Below are 19,279 nucleotides of genomic sequence, written 5' to 3' on the forward strand. Positions count from 1 at the left end.
GGTGTTTTACCTCCACAGGAAGAGTTACAGTTTTGGAGGGTAGAGTGATATGAAGATACTAGGCTCTGGTGATGGGGAAGAGGGGATAAAGATAAAAAAATGAATTAGTGATAAATTAATAGTATTATACATTTGTAGAATTATGAATAGTATGTGATGAAGAGAAGACAATAAGAAGAATGAAGATATTAATAATAATTTTATGTGTTTTTTTAAATTACTAGTTTAGTTAATATTAAATGGTTTGATGTGAATAAGATTTAGATAAGGTAGTAAAGAATGGATAATTAGTGTGATTTATTATATATTGTATGTGGAATATTATGTAAAAGATTTTTTAAATACTATTGTATGTAGGTTATAATATTAATAATTTTTTTTTTAAAGAATGAATAGAGGAATTTATTTTCTTTGAATTACTATGCAACCTTTTATATGAGTCATTTTTGGCAAAGGTTATCCAGTAGGCCAAAATTATTTATTTTCAGGTAATTATAAGGGAAAATTATGCAAAAGATTTCCTCCTTGGCTGATGTCACCGTACTGTATATACTTGACTATAAATCACCCTCGTGTATAAATCAAGAATAGGTTTTGAGGTCGAAAATTAAGGATTTTGATATGACCTGTGGATAACTTGAGGATAAAGCCTAGAGGCATGTAACAAAGGAAAATGTGAAACAGCTTAACAAAATTCCAGCAGTCATAACTGTTTGTGCTCACCCTAAAGGCTGGGTGGATCAGAGAGTAGAGGGGGGGTCAGTGCTTCCAGGACAGATTACATTCTTGCCTTTCACCAGGAGATTTTTTTTTTTTAAATATAAGAGTTGAAGTAGGTACTTAAATTGATCCATGTCAACTCAGTTTTTTGGGGTCAATTGTTTAACTAAAATTTCTAGATGTACACATGAATATACAGTCACCCATCCTAACTCGCGGATCTGGGATCTGCAACCTCGAAAATCTGCGGAGGGGCCACCTGTTATTTTTAATGGAGCTTGAATATGTATGAACCTCTGTTTTTGCGGGGAGGTCTGGAACAGATACCTTGTGAAAACGGAGGACCGGTGTACATACATACATACATACATGAGTATATACAGTAAGTATTTTAATTCAGTAGTTATTAGTCTTTTCTCTCCTTTTGCATTTTTAAAGCAATATCATGAGGTAGGAGAAGCTATTTTTATTAAAAGATTTATTGAAAGAAATTTCCATAGTTTTATAGTCTCATGTTTTTTGAGCATTATGTTTGTTTGATCTTTGTAATATTTTTATTACTAGGTTGGAACCAGCAGGTATTCCAGTATTTCAGCAGCTACCAATATGACTTCAGGTATATTTTATACTGTTTTATTATCAAATATTTTGCTTTCAGGAATGAGCTTTACATAAATAACATTTTCATCCGCAGGTAGCTGTTTAAAAAAAGACATAAACACAAATGTACATAATTTTAAAAGACCTTTGATGTCATTAAAACTCCCTGTACAGGAGAGTATAATGAGATTGTTGGTCAAACATAATATTAATGAGGATTAAAGAATTTTTCCTTTGAACAAGATTGATCCTTTGTTAGAAGTTCAGTGTACAGTAGGTGGCTAGGACCTGTCCTGCTCTCCCACTACACATGTAGCAGTTACATTCTTTGGCAAGTGCCCTTCAGTATTATTCATAAGTCTTATTTCTTCTTGCTTGGGTGAATGTAAGAAGACGGTATCAAGAACGTACAGTTCGCCCTCCCCGTACGCGGGGATCCGTTCTGAACACCCCCCCGCGTATGGGGAAAAGAGCGTATGCTCAAGCCTTATAGAAAATAATGGGGGGTGCGCTTGCTGAGGTGCATGGGGTGCATGGCATGGGTATTCGCCCCATTACTTCTGGTGGGGCTTGCCTTCTGTGTAAACTCAAAGCCATTGTTTTAAAGTGACCACATACATACAATAATGTCTGTGGCATGGTGGAAGTTGCATGGAGTTTTAATCATTTGCATCAAAACATTAAACAGTGCAGACGTCTGTACAGGACATTTGCTGCTGTGGACCAGTATTATGATGTATTTTCTCTAGAGAGATTTGGTTGGAACCCTTTGATACATTTTCAAACAGGCATTAAAATTAAGCAAACTTTTAGAAGGAAACCCCCATCTGTCTTAAAAAGAATTTTGCACTTTAAAAGGCAGCTCCAGGTTTTTTTTTTTTAAAAAAAATAGGTAAAATAGATCAGTGAGCATTTTAAAATTACCTTTTATTGGGCTGTTTCTCTGTTCTGTTTCTGCACTTCTTGTTTGGATTATTTTTTATTATATTTTATTTTGTTAGTGTCTCTTTTTCCTGTGAGCTGGGCATCAACATTAACGTAAAGAAAATGTCTTTGAAAAAAGGAAGCAAAATACATAATTTAGCAGAGCAAGGAATAATCCTACTCTCTTTTTGCTGCACTTTCATTAAACTTGGCTTGTGGTGGGCTTGGGAAGAGCATACAGAATGATGTAAGTATTTAATGACCTTCCCTCCATTATTTGTATATCTTTGTAGTGATTGGAGACATCAGAGAACATTCATCCACAGAGGAGGAGCCAACATTCATTTTAACTTTAGTGGAAATCCCAAATGATTCAGAGGATTGCAGGGATATACCCTCTTCATTTCCTCAAGGTGCTGAGGAATTGCTTCCAGCTCCAGTATTTTTCGCTCCATGTGATACAGATGCAGCAGAACCCCAAAGAGAAGATAGGTAGGTAGTAATATGCTTCAGCATTAGTCAGTATTTATTATTCTAATTTCTTAAGATTGGGGTAGTAGGATCATAACTTTTACTATGATTCTAGGGCCTGTTTCCCTTCTTGCCCTACTGTCCTAAAGTTCTGATTGCGATTGGAAAAAAATGTATGAGAGAGATGGTGAGCTCAATGACTTCTTTCTAGGCTCCAGAGGTGAACAATGTATGATATGTTTCCTTTCTGTTAGCTCAGGACAAGGAAAGATTTTCAGTGTGAGAACAGTGTTTATTGCCCTGTTCCAATGAACTCAAGTGAAACTCTTAAAATCACTGCAGTCTTAAGTCTGCTTAAAATGCTTATGTCAGAGAGCTATTAGCACTGGGCCCAGTGCTATTCAACGTGTTCATCAATGATGGAATAGAGAGCATGCTTATCAAATTTTCAGATGACACTAAATTATAGGAGGCTGCTAATACCCCAGAGGACAGGATCAGAATTCAAAATGACCTTAACAGATTTGAAAGCTCAACCAAAACTAATGAATGGAGTTCAACAGGAAGAAGTGTTGGGTACTACACTTGGGCAATAAAAATGAAATGCACATATATAGCTGGTGATACCTGGTTTAAGGGCAGTACATGCGAAGGGAATCTAGGAGGATTAGTGGACCACACACTGAACATGAGTCAGAAATGTGATGCTGCAGCTAAGAAAGCCAATGTAATTCTAGGCTGCATCAATAGGGATATAGTATCTAGATCGAGGGAAATAACAGTACTACTCTATTCTACTTTGGTCAGACCTCACCTGGAATATTGTGTCCAGTTCTGGTTACCACAATTCAAGAAGTGGACAAGCTGGAACATGTCCAAAAGAGGGTGACCAAAACGATGAAAGGTCTATAAACTATACCCTATGAAGAGTGGCTTAGGGAGCTGGGTATGTTTAACCTGGAGACAAGAAAGTTAAGGGGTGACATGATAGCCATATTTAAATATTTAAAGGGATGTCATATTGAGGATGAAGCAAGCTTGTTTTCTGCTGCTCTAGATACTAGAACAATAGTTTCAAGCTACTGGAAAAGAGATTCTATTTAAAAATTAGGAAAAACTTCCTGATAGTAAGAGGTGTTCGACAGTGGAACATGCTACCTGGGGGAGAGGTGGAGTCTCCTTCTTTGGGTTTTTTAAACAGAGGTTGGTTGGCCATCTGTTGGGAATCCTTTGATTGTATATCCCTGAATGGCAAGGGATTGAGGGATTGTATTTACAGTGAAGGGTCATTCTGGGACAGCAGGATGATCAATCCACTCCCTTGGGTTTATTGCCATGCACCAGGCAAGAGTCAGAATTCTAAACAGTTACATTTGTTCCGTTGACTCCTAACGTCCTTCTCCCTCAGTTTATTTACCAAGCTGAACCAATCAATCTGAAATCTACCAATCTATCTTAAATCTCAACTTATTCTCTTTTTTAAATAAATAAACTAGGGAGGGTGTGGATTGATCATCCTGCCATCCTAGAATGACCCTTCATGGTAAGTGTGTTAGTTTCACCTTTTGAGCCTTTTTATACTTCCTGCCATCCCGAGAATGAGGGGTTGGTTTAGATATTTCAAATCCTCTTCTCGTCCTGATCAGTCTGTTGTTGCCTTGAGGATTCTCCGCCTACTGCTGGCATTAGAAAATGGCATCCCAACCTTCTCTTGCCCTGACAAATCAGCTGATCTTTTGAAAATTCTCTGCCCACTGATGGAGCTACAAAATGGTGGATCAGACTACTCATTGTTTGTTCTCCACAACTGTTATTTTCTGAACAGGAGAAACTGCCGCTGCTGCAGCGGTTTTTCCGCTAATCTCCTGGTAAGTATTAGTTTGTTGATCAGCCTTGCACTTTTTGCTAACTTTTTGAATTACCACTATTTTATCAGTTAATTTTCCTTTTTAAACATGTTTAACTTTAATTTTTTAATTATTTTTTAATTTTTATTTTTCCCTGTCAAAGTGCAAGCCCTGTGTCTGCCCAGACTTCTTCCCCTGCTTCAATCTTTTCCAGATATTTTTATTTCCTCAGAGGAGGATCCAGGCTGCTGCTTGGTCACTTCCCCTTTTTTGTAGTTTTAAATTGTTTGGCCTATAGACTGGGATGATCATCTAACATCTCCTTGTTGTCTTTGTCCCTTTTTTCTATTTTATTGTTATTGGAGGCTTCAAAATCGGAGTGAGAATCAGACAACTGCCTGTTTTCTTTACCCCTGGTATCTTGTACATCATTCGAGTCCTCAGTAATGGGGTGAGACCTAGACAACTGCCCGGTTTCTTTGCCCCTTGTCGCTTTAATTTTGTTCAATTCAACCAAACTGGATTGAGTTCCCATTGACTGTCCGGACTCTTTCTCATTTTCTTTATCAGAAATTCTTTGCTCCTTTTAACATTGCAGCCCTTCAGGCATGATCTTCTTTTTCTTAATCATCCTATCCTCCATTTCGCTATCACTCGACTCAAATATCTTTCTTAGATCCTCCATTCCTATTTCCCAATTCTCTCTAACTATCACTACATTTAATTTTGTATTTTATAAGGAGAAGGGTTGCCTCCGTCTAGATGTTGTGGCAGGTAAATAGAAACTGAGGGAGAAAGACATTAGGAGTCAACAGAACAAATTTAAATGTTTCGAATTCTGACTGCTGCCTCACGGATGGTGCGTGAGAATAAACCCGAGGAAAGTGGATTGTTTCTCCTGCCATCCTGAGAATGGACTGGATGGCCCTTGGTGTCTTTTCCAAGTCTATGATTCTATGATTCTAAAGATCAGTAATTTTACAGTTTTAACATGACATCGTTGTACAGCCCTAGAATCATAACAGCCGCTGTTGAAACAAATGCTGTCATTACGGACAACAGTACAGAGAAACCAAGATTGCAAACAGCTTCATCAGAAGAATTAGCAAATCTGGATTCAAGCTCTTGGAAGAATTGGAAAAGGTGTGCTGTAGCCTTTGAAGAAAGTGACAGTCCTTCTGGAAAGAAAAGATCTCCTTCGCTTACAGTGGATGACTTGGAAAGGTCAACTAAGGTCAGAGCATAATATAGGGAATCATAAATTATTCATATGAGAATCTTTTGGCTTCCCTGTCTGTCACCTGTATGAAAGTAACAGGAGATGCACATGAAAAATGTTTCAGAGGTGCTGTGTTTTGATTGCAGCAACAGACACAGGTTCAGTTCTGTGTACTCTGCACTTGGGAGAACTTCAGGTGGACCTGTATTAGTAGCTGCAAATGAAAAAAAGCATACTTGAATTTCTAGAAGGAGTTTATAGTACTACAGTCCATGTCAATTTGAGACATGTGCAATTAAGGATGAGGGCCTAAATATTGTAAAGGCATGGTTCCTGACTGATCTTGGAAACTTAAGTAAGTGAGCCCTGGTTAGTACTTGGATGGGAGACTACATCATCATTTTTTCTTCTATAATGTCTCAAGTATCTATTTAGTCTGACCTCGAATAGCAATCATAGACAGTCATTTTAAAATATAATTTTTGGCTATAAGCAATTGCCTTCTTCACTACCAATCAATACCAGGTGCTGTCTGTAGGCTATATTTCTGAGAAAGGAACAGGTAAAACCATGTCTGAGTATTCCTTGCCTAAGAAAACTACATGAAATTAATGGGGCGATTATAAGTTGACAGTTAATTTGAAGGTACATGTACACACTGAAAAACTAAAGCCAACTAGTAGTTTAAACCACTCATTTAGGCACAATGAGAATACTCAGTTTTGTTGATAGTTTGGCTGTAACACGGACTGGAGTTGCAAGAGGGGTTGCTCCCCCTGGTGGCAGTTCAGTCTAGAAAGACTTACTTTCTGCCTCTGAGCAAATAAAGAGAATCAACCCAATATAGGATCTTTGCACCTCCACTGCCAAAAACAAACATATCACAAGTAAGCCAATGTTCTTTTTTGGCAGTGTGGCATAGGGAGGATTATATTTTTCCATTTTTTTTTGGGGGGGGGGCAGCTTAAGGAATCCTAGGGGTGCAGCTGACTGGGGTTCAGCTCAGCATGGAGGTCATCAGACCAACCTCCTTGCCAGGTAGCTGGCAACCACCTAGTGGATATTTCACAAGTGGATCGCATAGCTGTTACTGCATGGTCCCCCTTGGTAGGCTAGGGGGTTCATTAGATAATGGGTGGGTTACCTGCTGCCTGAATCTATTTCTTATGCCAGGCCAACATTATTCAGCTGTAACAAATAAAGTTGGGACCTCTTTTGTTCCAACTACAATTTTATGAGTGTGTTTGCTTTCCTTTTCCTTTGCCAGTGTCTCATTGTTTGACCTAGGAGAGCACCATGACATATACAGTGGACCCTTTGTATCCACTGGTGTTTGGTTCCAGGACCCCCCTTGGATACCAAAATCCATGGATACTAAAGTCCCATTAAATATAACAGCACGATAAGATGATGTCCTTTGCATAAAATGGGAAAATCAAAGTTTGCTTTTGAAAATTTATATAATTTTAAAAATATTTTCAGACCATGCATGCTTGAATCCATGGATAAAAAAATATGTCGACATGGAAGGCTGAATGTACGTGTATTCAGGCATCCTAAATAGAGTTTATCATTTTTTACTTAGCATGTCTTACTAAAGTGATTGATCTTGCAAGTTCTTCTATGTTTACCTTTTGCCTGTTACATTCTTGCATTTGTCTTGCTGTCTTTGAGCACAGATTGTATTAATTCAGCTTTATCTAAGGGAATGAAGCCCTTTGCTTTCCAATGAAAATGTGTTCCATAAAATTGATGAATAATTAGGAATTCATTTTTATTCCTGTTTCTTTTAATGCAGGAGACTTCTCTTAAATTAAGGTGTATGTCAAAGAAAGCTATTGGTAGGTGAAATTTATATTTGTATTCAAATATTTGTTTTCAAAGATGTGGCACACATGTGTGTTTTTGCAGATAGCTGTTAATTTAGGCCAGGATATTAAGGGCTGCTGAAGTTCTTCTCCAAGGAACTGTTGCTAAGCCATTTGCAACTCTTTGTTTCTTTATTCTTCCTTCTAGTTGCAAAATAAATTTTGGCATAGATGGGGTGGTGATAGAGAAATATTAAAAAAAAAAACAACCCCAATCCCATACCTTTTAATGTCATAGAACTAATTGGGCATAGGTAATAGATAATTTTTGTTTGTTTGATCCATTGGTGTGGAAATGAATCTATGGAGAAAGGAGTCAAATGACTTGCTTACACAGAGTAACATAGAATTCTGTTGCAGCAGACCTAAGTAGAAACTTCTCAGGTTTTGCTTGTTCATACTTATTTCTCTTTCTTTGAAGAAAAAAACTCAGAAAAACGGAGTATTTCAAAGAAGAAAATCTCATCTACCTCTAGATCAGTGCCTGAGCTACATGTGGGGAAAAAAGAGCAACCTCAGTCTTCTCTGAATGTATTGGCTATGCTGTTTGATGAAGCAGCTAGTACAGATAAGCGAGTGTCAAGGACACTCCATACAGGAAAAGCAGAAAGAATTGAAAAACAAAGACACTTGGTTGATACTTGTAAATCTTTACAATCAGAGCAAGTTGGAAACACAGCAGTTCTTCCAAAAACACGTTTATCCAGGTACCTACTTAGCAGCTGTTTTAGCATTTTCCAACAGTTTCCCCCAATTTTACAACTTTTATATAGCATTGTAGTGAAGACAAGATAACTAGAATCCTCATTTTAAGGCTGCTAACCCTAAATTGTTTCTTGGAATAATCCTGTAGTAATTTTGAATCCCTCCCCTCTCTCTTTCTCCTGCCTAGGGTTACCATAAATGAGGAGCTCCGAACCGGGACAAATGTAGGACAAGGCTTAAAAATGTAGGACCTTTTTTTTAAAGGTCCTACATTTTAAAACCTTGTCCTCCTCCTCCTTCCTGGCTTGGGAGGAAGCCTCGGCCTCCTCTCAGGCCGGGAAGGATGCAAGGGCTGCTCCTCATCGCGGCGATCACCGCGGTGGGAAGCAGCCTCCTCCCGGCCCCCACTCCCTTTCCCGGCCTCTGTGGAGGCTTGGGCCTCCATAGAGGCCGGGAAGGAGGGAGGAGAGCGCCCGCGATCGCCGCGATCGCGGGCGGCCCCCACTCCCTTTCCCGGCCTCTGTGGAGGCTTGGGCCTCCATAGGGGCCGGGAAGGAGGGAGGAGAGCGCCCGCGATCGCCGCGATCGCCGCGATCGCGGGCGGCCCCCACTCCCTTTCCCGGCCTCTGTGGAGGCTTGGGCCTCCATAGGGGCCGGGAAGGAGGGAGGAGAGCGCCCGCGATCGCCGCGATCGCCGCGATCGCGGGCGGCCCCCACTCCCTTTCCCGGCCTCTGTGGAGGCTTGGGCCTCCATAGGGGCCGGGAAGGAGGGAGGAGAGCACCCGCGATCGCCGCGATCGCGGGCGGCCCCCACTCCCTTTCCTGGCCTCTGTGGAGGCTTGGGCCTCCATAGGGGCCGGGAAGGAGGGAGGAGAGCGCCCGCGATCGGCGCGATCGCGGGCGGCCCCCACTCCCTTTCCCGGCCTCTGTGGAGGCTTGGGCCTCCATAGGGGCCGGGAAGGAGGGAGGAGAGCGCCCGCGATCGCCGCGATCGCCGTGATCGCGGGCGGCCCCCACTCCCTTTCCCGGCCTCTGTGGAGGCTTGGGCCTCCATAGAGGCCGGGAAGGAGGGAGGAGAGCGCCCGCGATTGCCGCGATCGCGGGTGGCCCCCACTCCCTTTCCCGGCCTCTGTGGAGGCTTGGGCCTCCATAGAGGCCGGGAAGGAGGGAGGAGAGCGCCCGCGATCGGCGCGATTGCGGGCGGCCCCCACTCCCTTTCCCGGCCTCTGTGGAGGCCCTAGCCTCCATAGAGGCCGGGAAGGAGGGAGGAGAGCGCCCGCGATCGGCGCGATCGCGGGCGGCCCCCACTCCCTTTCCCGGCCTCTGTGGAGGCCCAAGCCTCCATAGAGGCCGGGAAGGAGGGCCAGGGCCGCCTGTCATCGCGGCGATCGCCGCGGTGGCAAACGGCCTCCCCCTCCTTCCTGGCCTGGGAGGAAGCCTCGGCCTGATCCCAGGCCGGGAAGGAGGCGGAGGCCGCCCCTCATCGCGGTGATCGCCGCGGTGGGGAGCGGCCGCCTCCTCCTCCTCCTCCTCCTCCCTGGCCTCGCTGGGGCCCGGGAGGGAGCGTCTCCGCGGCTGGAGCTCCAACCGCGGAGAGCCCTCCCAGGCCTCAGAAAGGCCTTGGAGCTGCCGCGGCAGCAGAGGTGGCTGCGGTGGGCGGGGCCGTCCCGGTTTGGGCGCCAAACCGGACCGGGACCGGGATGGCACCGCCCAAACCGGGATTGTCCCGCCGGGGGGCGGGATATGGCAACCCTACTCCTGCCACATTTGGTCAAATTCTGCTCCAGTAAGGTCTGCCCTATGGAGATTTACTGTCAAGGTGTTTTAGAGGAATGTAAATGCTATACAAACCCAATAAAATCAGTGGAATAAGCTTAACCTGTCCCCTGAAGGAATCCTACACTGACTAAGGTTGCATCTACACTGCAGAATGGAGTTTGACATTGCTTTAACTGTCAGGGTCCAATGCTATGGAATTATGGGATTTGTAGTTTTGTGAGACATTTAGCCTTCTCTGTCAGAGAGCTCTGGTGCCACAATGAACTACAAATCCCAGAATTCTAAAGGATGGAGCCACGATAGTTAAAGCAGTGCAAACTGCATTAATTCTGCAGTGTGGTAGAAGCCTAATTCCCAATTTTGTACTATGCATACCAAAGTAGTTCATTCAGACCCAGGAAACATAAATGCAGGCAACTGATGCCTTTATAGATTCCTGCACTACTCAAGACAGGTTATGAGTTATGTGGCCCAAAATCTTTGCCTTGGTTCGGGAGCTGGTAGCCTCTCAGCTTTGTTCTTTGCCTTGCCCAGGACTGGGCTTGTTTCCCCCCATCCCATTTTGTTTTAACATTTCCTGCACTTGTTTCTTTGAGTGTTTAATTCTTTAGCTTTCTTATTTTCTTTGTTTCTTCTAGCTTCTCTTACCATTCTACTTGTTCATTTTGTAGATTTTCACTTTAAATTTGCATTGATTTTAATTTTTTAATAATAGGCCATATCAAAGGTCTCTGGGATTTTTACCATTAATATGTAAAAATAACAATACGGATGAAGAGGAGACCAGTAAAGGGAAAAAAGAATCCTTCCAGAAAACTCATGAAGTGATATCTGAAAGTACAGCTAAATGTCCAGTCTCACCACAAGACAAAAAGGAAGAAATTCAGGAAAGCAGTTCTCTTCCATCAGCCATCCCCTTGCCTTCCAAATGTGAAGGTGCAAGTTGTTCTACTGTTAAGGTATGGTGGGTTATCTCTACACAGCTTATCAAATGTTAAAACCAGCATTGAGATGTTGTATTGTTCCTCATTTACTGGTGCATCTTCCAGAGCACTCCTGAAGTAGGTTTAGCTTCATGGAAAGAGCACAGCATTGTTGATTAACAGAAGGGGAAGAGACATGTTTGCCAGTTTTCCACTTGTCCCTTCCTATCTCCACTCCAATCCAGAAGATTGGGAGATGGTGCAGGTAGCTGCTGGGAGTATGAGAAAGAGACAAATCCTTTCTCTTCTTCCCACACAATGAATAGATTAAATACATTAAAACAGACAATGCACCTGTGAAACACATTTTAAAAAGTACACCCACTATACTTTGATATGTACAGAAAATTCTATTATGAAACAGAAAGCAAAGTCATATATTTTGAACCAAGCAGATAACTTTAAAAATAATACATCTCATGTCTGTAAATGCAATCTGTTTTTTCTTTTTTAGGTGTTTTCTGAGTTATTTGACCGTGAAGGTTCTTCTAAGGAGCAGGAAAAAGAGGAAGAACCAACCAGTATTTCAGAGTATTTCTTCAGTGATATATTTATGGAAGTGGATGATTCAGAATAATATAGAAACTTCTCAAATATCAAATATCCAAGAATGCACTGTAGTAGTAATATAATACTTTTGATCTGCCACACATTCTCAATCAGCCCTTACATTTAAGGCAATGTAAACAATCCTGCAGAAAGATGGGATAATATTTCTCTTTTTCTGAACAGCCTGTCAGTTTCAAAAAACGATGAAGAGAAATCATACTATAATTTTAAAGCACACATGATCAGAACAGCAACTGACCTGTGTCTGAATTTGGTACTAGTAGTTTGTAGATGCATGGCTACTGTTTTAGAAATACAATGCTAACTCTCAGCTTGCCAAAATACCACCTAAAGAGGATACCTATGTTTGTGGGATTGGCTATAAAGAACCTTTACTTCTTTTTGTGAAGTATGCATTTTTGAGGGTAGGCGGGAGAGAATCACTTTCATCTGTAAATAAGCAATTTCTGAATATTTCAGTGTAATAAGTACAAACAAAATATTTTGAGTTGGCTTTTTAAAATGTATTTTTATAAGAAATGTTAAATTCCTTTAAAATGTACAGAGATGTGAAAAAATATTTATTTAATCTGAATGTATAGAAAGATAACTGTCCAGTAGTTATTCTGTGGCTTGCAGATAAAGAATTAAACATTACTCTGATTCTAAGAACTACAATCACCCTCCAAGTCTGCAGACTTGAGATCCATAGACTTGGAAATCAGTGGAGGGGTGCCCGCCATTAATGTGAATGGTGCATGCCCCGCATGCATGCACCCCATTCAAGCCTATGGGACTTGAATATGTGCACATTTTGGAACTTGGGGGGGGGGGGGTGGTCTGGAACGGTTCCCCCACGAGTTCCAAAGGCCAACTGTACATTTTAAATGAAAGGCTAAAAATAATGATTTCAGAGCAGTGTTAAAAAGTCTTTTTTAAAAAAATTACCCATATAACAAGCATACAATTGAAGTTAAAATCAGGAATCAGGATCAGTAAAGGATAATACAGTTAGATTGAGTGGTTCCCATACTTTTGTTTTCTAGTTAGATTCATTTGTCATTCTTGAATACATGCCCAGATTAGTCACTTGGTTCAGTCTTAAAACATACTCTGTAACAGAACTATGCATTCTGCTCTGAAGGTATTTCTCGATAAGTATAATTTATACATTTTCTATGAAGTAGCTATTCTCACATGCAGCTGTTCAGCACTGCATATTGTTTTCTATAATCAAAGAACTTTCATTTTGTGCATTTGTCTTCCAAAGACAAAATTACTGTTACTGCTAAATCTGAAAAGCATTACAGGCTCTTCATTTCCCACAAAGACAATGGGTGGGATCTAGACTGAGTAATACGTAGAGCTCACCTATTTAAATGAATGGTACTTAACTTAGTTTTGACTTGGATCCCCTTAATTTCAATGGATGTACTCTTAGTATGCCTGAGTCTAGAGCCATCCCAATAAATCATTGTTCATTAACAAATCAATATCTTAATTATCACACTCAACAAACCTTGACTGGCCTGAGCATTTGATTTGTGTTTTAATCTTGTATTATCTTAAGGCGCTCTAAAAAGGACAAAATTCTACATGTTAATGGGAATCATTTACCAAATATAAATTTACATCAATAAATTCAGAAGTGTTAACATTTTCCAGTGAATAACTAAAGTGGAATCTGTTCCAGCATGGAAAAGTCTGTTTCTTTATATTACTGCTTGGAAGAGGTATTCTGAAACATTACTCAAATAATGAAAAACAATGGAGTTTATCACACGGGGGAAATGTGAAGTTTAAACAGTGATTAACCTGTGAAAATTGTGCAATTGACATTAAAACACAATTAAAATGAGATTAACACAAGAGCCATTATCCAATGAATAACCAGGGAATAAACAGCAGAAAGTCATTCACGGGAAAATCCCATGAATAATTTGCTGCTGTTCCTTGCCTGGTTATTCACAGGATAATGGCACTTTAATCATGTTTCATCTTGACGTTGTATGAAAATGATTAGCGCAATTGTGGGATTATCATGGGTTAATCACCATTTATACTTACAATTGTCCCCTGTGTGATAAACTGCATATTGATGTAACTTGCAGGAATGGTTTAGATTGCAATATAAAACAAATTTACAAATTCTGTAAAAGATGAACAAACCTATAAATGTGCCTTATCTTTTTTTGCTAAATAGAAAGGACATCAGATCCTGTTAGTTTTGACTGTAAACAATATTCTCTTATCCTCTTGAATTGTCTTTAAAACATACATGTTTCTTTGTATCATTAATATTGGCCCTGTACAAATGGACCCTTTAGCACGTACTAGTGACGTGCTAGAGTTGCCTCGGGGTGCTCTTTCCAGACGCCTCGCAACCCTAGCATGTCACCATGACGTCATAGCTGTGCGGCACCGTATACATGGCATGCACAGCTGTGACGTCACTGCTGCCCGCCGTCCAGATGGGTGCATGGGGCAGCAATGTGCTTGCACCGCCGCAGGCAGTTTGCAGCGGCGCTAAAAGGAGCCGCTTTTTAGCGCTCCTTTTTTCTGCGTAGCCACGCCGCACAATTTGGCTGCTGCAGCGCGGTTACGCGGAATAGAGAGGCGCTTCCTGGCCGCTTCTTTCTGGCAGTGTGTACCCCGCCATTGTATACTTTAATGAAAGAAACAAACTGACCATCCCAAATTAAGGAACAGGCCATTACATTTTGTGACGAGGAGTTGCTTTCCTAAAATGTTTGACACATATTTTTCAGAGGTGTTATGTGTAGGCTTTGTTTCAAGAAAGCAGTTGTGATATATATGTAAATTATGTCAATAAAATTTTTTGTATTACTTGTCAAGCTTTTTTAGTGATTGAGGATAAATGGTACTGGAGCCACTAAGCTACAGCAAGCTAGTATAGGTCAGCTTGGGGATTTCAGGCTTGTCAGTGGAAGTCTTAAGATAACTGAAAATCCATTTTTCAACAATATAGCCATGTTAGTCTGTAGAATCAGTATGTAGAGAGATCTTGTAGTAGCTTTGAGACGAACTGAAAGAAGTTGGCAGCATGAGCTTTCGCAGACTTCAGTCTACGTTCCTTTTGGTAGAGTGGAAGCCCGGGACAGACAGTTTGGAATTCTTGGTTTTCTCTCTACTAGGACTAGTTTAGCACTGTTTTAGAGCATGCTTTTCAGGTAATTTCTACTCCTCATATCACAGCTATAATATACAAGCTATGTATTGTGGGGACTACAGCCTCAGTTTGGTCAGGTTGGCTTCCAGGGAGGTTTCTGGCTTGATCTGCTCCAGGGCCCATCTGTCTGTCCATGGGATGGATCCTCAACACACTTCTCCAGCATCACATCTCAAATGAATGGATTTTCCCCCTATCTTCTTTCGTAACTGTCGGTACATGGTAATGGGGAATACGATGGCTTGCGTGATTCTAACTTTTGCACTCAGTTGTATCTCTTTGCATTTTAGGATCTTTTCTAGTTCTTTCATAGCCACCCTCTCCATTATTAATCTTATTCTGATTTACTGACTGCAATCCCCATTTCTATCAGTGTTTACCAAACTACAAACCCCCAAGTCCCAAAGGATGCATCCGCAACAGTTTTAAAGCGGAATCAAAGTACTATCGTAGTTGTGTAGTTGCTCCTCAACATCCCATAGTCATGTAGCAGTATGAAAACCATGAGGTATTGATGTCCAATCCAAGGCTACATCTGAACGTTGCACCAGAGGTAATGGTCACCTTAAAGCAAAGGAGGACATTCAAAGAAATGCAGGACATGACCAAATAAAAGCTAAAAACACTCATATAAATGTAAATTCACGCTTCTTCGCTTGGCTCAAAATAGAGGACATGTTTGAATGCCTCCTGGACAGCAGACTGAAATATAGGGCGCGTCTGGGAAAGAAGGATGGTTTGGTCACCTTGCCTTTCAGGGAAAATAATGATGGCGTTGAGAGAAACCAGTTTTATTCCAATAATGTTTTTCTGCTCAATAGAGGAAGAGACCTGAGAGGCGGAAGAGTGTTGTTTGTGCCTTCATTTTTTACTTATATGACGACCCTATAATAGAGTTTTCTTGGACAGATTTGTTCAGAGGGCTTTTTTTGGCTAGGGCCATCCTCTGAGGCTGAGAGAGTGTGACTTTCCCATAATGGGTTTTCATGGCTGAGACAAAATTTGAACCCTGCTTTCCAAGGTCGTTGTCCAAGACTCAAACCATGACACCACATTGGTCCAAAACACACTGCAGAAATAATCTAGTTTGAGACTGCCCTGGCTCAAAGCTGAGGAATCCTGGGAACTGTAGTTTAATGTGGTACCAGAGCTCGCTCTCTCTCTCTCTGACAGAGAGGCCAAATGTCTCACAAACACTACAGTTCCCAGAATTCCCTAGCACTGAGCCAGGGCAGTTAAAGCGGTCTCACACTGGACTATTTCTGCAGCGTGTTTTAGATCTAAAGTGGAAGTAATGGAAGCAGACTGAGGCCTACGAAGAAAGGTCATGCTGCCAATTTTTCTTTTTTTCCTGGGCCAGAGAAAACCCACTGGAGAAATAATCCAGTTTGGGACTGCTTCAACTGCCCTGGCTCAAGGCTCAAGGCTGGGGAATCCTGGGAACTGTAGTTTTGTGAGGCATTTAGCCTTCTCTGTCAGAGAGAGAGAGAGCGCTCTAGTGCCACAAGTACAAACTACATTTCCCAGGATTCCCTACCATTGAGAGCCAGGGCAGTAAAAGTGGTCTCAAAGTGGGTTATTTATGCATTGTGCTTTGGAACTAAAGGCTTTCCCAGAAGCGTCCCTTTAACCAGTTCTGAGGCGAGACAGGCTCGTGTGGGGTGTAGGCCCCGCTCCGCCTTTCCATTGGCGGCGATGGAGGGGGAGTGGTCGGCTCTAGGCCCGGGAAGTGGGCCTTTTCCTGGGCCGCCGCCTCCTCCTCCTCCTCCTCCGCCATGCTGCCGGCCCTGAAATGCCTCCTCAGTCGGTGCCCAAGGGGGGCTGCTGCTGGGGCTCCTCCTTTCCGCCGTGGCTACCATGGGGACCAGGTGGCCACGGTGGGCTCGCAGCCTGACGCCGCCGCCTCGCTTTATCAGGTAGGCCCAGGAGGAGGACGAGGAGGCAGGGCCGAGCAGCTACTGGGGAGGGTCTTCCTGACGGGGACCCCAGCCCCCGCCCGGCCCTGCGCAGGAAATAGGAATGCTATTCGAAGACGCAACAGTGGGACCATGCGATTCTAGGCTGCATCATCAATAGAAGTACAGTATTACAGTATCTAGGCCAGTGCTCCCCAAACTCTGCCCTTTAAGAACAATTTGGACTTCATCTCCCAGAAGCCTCAGCCACGTTGGCCAATAGCCTGGGATTCTGGGAGCTGAAGTCCGCAATCCCTTAAAGAGCACAGCCTTGGGAACCGCTGCTCTAGATCAAGGGAGTTCGAGAGATAGCCCTGTTAGTCTGTACAATCCATAGGCAGAGAGGCCTTGTCGCCCCTTTGAGACTCACTGAAAGGAAGACGTTGGCAGCATGAGTTTTCCTAGACTTGAGTCTACTTCCTCAGATGCTTTTGGTGGAGTGGAAGCCAGGGACAGACATATACACTTGCCCCTCCACATTTGCAGCTTTGACCTTTGCAGTTTTGATTATATATATATGTTTGCCCCGGGCTTCCTCTCCACTAAATGCATCTGAGGAAGCGGATTAACTGGAAGAAAGAAATTGGCAGCATGAGTGTTCCTAGACTTAAGTCTACTTCCTTAGATGCATTTCCTCAGAGAAAGTAGACTCAAGTGTACAAAAGCTCATGCTGCCAGCTTCTTTCTTCCAGTCAATCTACTTCCTCAGATGCATTTGGCACTGGTAAAACTTTAGCCAAATGGAGAATCATGACCTGCAGTTCAGAAAATCTTTCCATAGGAATGGTTGCGGGGCTTGCAAGAGCTGTTAAAATATGCTGGCCACCACTGTTGGGTTATTTGTTTAAAGTCCATGTTGCAGAGTCCCAGGTTTACTCCTCCCGCAACAATAATATAGTTGGTCCTCCACATTTGTGGTTTTGACTTTTGTGGATTTCATTATTTGCAGTTTTGGTTAATATGTTGTTCTCTCTGGGAACCTCTGTGCAGCTCTCCCAGAAGCAGACTATAGAGTTGTGTTGGAGAACCTGGATGTTCATAAAGGAAATACTTTCCCAGGCATTTGTAGGTCCTCCAGCATGATTCTGTGATCAACCTCTGGCAGATATTGACCATAGAGTTGTTCTGGAGGACCTGGAGATTTCTAGAGAGATGTTCTCTCAAGTAAAAAGGTTAAGTGGTTTTTTTTATCTGCAGTCTTTCCACATTCATGGGGGTCCTTCACCCCTAACCCTAGTGAATGTGGAGGGACCACTGTACTTCATAAACCTCTTTAACAGAAGGTATTTAAACTGAGGCAGATATATAAGCTAAAACACAAACCAGGTGTGCTGCACATGCAGTTGGCCTTTTAGACACTCAGTGATAAGAGTGGGGTAGTAGTTTGAGTGTTGTTCTTGAATATTTGGTAGCTCTGGTATTGGAGTCCTGCCTTCCCACAGAGGTTACACTCCCCCATAACAGTGCCCAAGGTGGCTGTGTTGACACTATGACAGCGGTTTCAGAAGACTTTAGATTCCATCACATGGGCGGTTTTCCCAGTGTCAGAGAACTCACTGAAAGGATATATTGTAGACAAAGAAATAATAATAATAATAATAATAATAATAATACATTTTATTTTTATCCTGCTTTTCCGCGATGATCAAAGCAGCGTATAGATTAAAATTCCAACATAAAAATACATACATGTCAATAAAAACAATTTAGAAGTATCATATTAAAAACAATTACATAGCCAGCTGAGTTAAAGATCCAAAAAACATTACAAAATCACTACAAAGTAGGGGGAAGGGCATAATATCACATCTCATGGGGGGAAAGCTTGGTGAAAGAAAAAGTTCTTAAGGTTCTTTCTGAAAAGATCCAGGGAGGCGGTGGAACAGAGCTCGTCGGGAAGGTTGTTCCACATTTTTGGGGCTGAGATGGAAAAGGCCCTTTGCGAGGTTGTTGCATATTGTGCAATTGGGACCCTCAGCAAATTCTTCCCGGCTGACCTGAGTGTGCGGGGCGGATTATATGGGGAGAGGCGGTCCTCCACGTACCCTGGGCCCAAGCCATTTAGGGCTTTATAGGTAATTACCAACACCTTGTATTGGGCCTGGAAGCGAATAGGCAGCCAATGGAGATCTTTCAGGATAGGTGTTATATGGTCTGCCCTGGAACATCCAGCGACCAATCTGGCAGCCATGTTCTGCACTAATTGAAGCTTCTGGGTTTGGTACAAGGGTTGCCCCATGTAGAGCGCATTACAGAAATCCAATCGAGAGGTTACCAGAGCATGTACTACAGTTTCAAGGTCCCTCCGGCCCAGGTAGGGTCGCAGCTGGCGTATCAGCCGAAGCTGGTAGCAAGCGCTTCTGACCGTCGCATCCATAACCATAACCATAACCTTTATTAGGCATCTCAAAAAAAAAAAACATCATACAGAATTAAAATTTTTGCTAAAATTATTAACATAGATACTTT

General features: G+C 42.3%; 2 protein-coding genes across 5 annotated transcripts in view; both read left to right on the forward strand.

Moving 5' to 3' along the window:
- Positions 1 to 14,520, forward strand: part of BDP1 (BDP1 general transcription factor IIIB subunit) — a 79,700-nt gene extending 65,180 nt beyond the window's left edge. For 2 of the 3 annotated variants that reach the window (XM_089493970.1, XM_089493978.1), the window contains exons 38-44: positions 1,285 to 1,336; positions 2,538 to 2,736; positions 5,547 to 5,796; positions 7,580 to 7,622; positions 8,071 to 8,356; positions 10,849 to 11,092; positions 11,571 to 14,520. In XM_089493970.1, the coding sequence (XP_089350096.1) occupies positions 1,285 to 1,336; positions 2,538 to 2,736; positions 5,547 to 5,796; positions 7,580 to 7,622; positions 8,071 to 8,356; positions 10,849 to 11,092; positions 11,571 to 11,693 (1,197 nt within the window). In that variant the 3' untranslated portion in view covers positions 11,694 to 14,520. The remainder of the gene's footprint in view (positions 1 to 1,284; positions 1,337 to 2,537; positions 2,737 to 5,546; positions 5,797 to 7,579; positions 7,623 to 8,070; positions 8,357 to 10,848; positions 11,093 to 11,570) is intronic. The other variant, XM_089493984.1, reaches the window with a different exon arrangement.
- A 2,005-nt stretch (positions 14,521 to 16,525) lies between these two features.
- Positions 16,526 to 19,279, forward strand: part of MCCC2 (methylcrotonyl-CoA carboxylase subunit 2) — a 52,458-nt gene continuing 49,704 nt past the window's right edge. Inside the window, exon 1 of one of the 2 annotated variants that reach the window (XM_089494003.1) lies at positions 16,526 to 16,771. In XM_089494003.1, coding sequence (XP_089350129.1) covers positions 16,631 to 16,771 — 141 coding nt within the window. In that variant the 5' untranslated portion in view covers positions 16,526 to 16,630. The remainder of the gene's footprint in view (positions 16,772 to 19,279) is intronic. The other variant, XM_089493995.1, reaches the window with a different exon arrangement.

The sequence above is a fragment of the Sceloporus occidentalis genome, unplaced genomic scaffold (assembly GCF_023333645.1).
Source record: "Sceloporus occidentalis isolate IW3139 unplaced genomic scaffold, rSceOcc1.0.p SCAF_1, whole genome shotgun sequence".
NCBI lineage: Eukaryota > Metazoa > Chordata > Lepidosauria > Squamata > Phrynosomatidae > Sceloporus > Sceloporus occidentalis.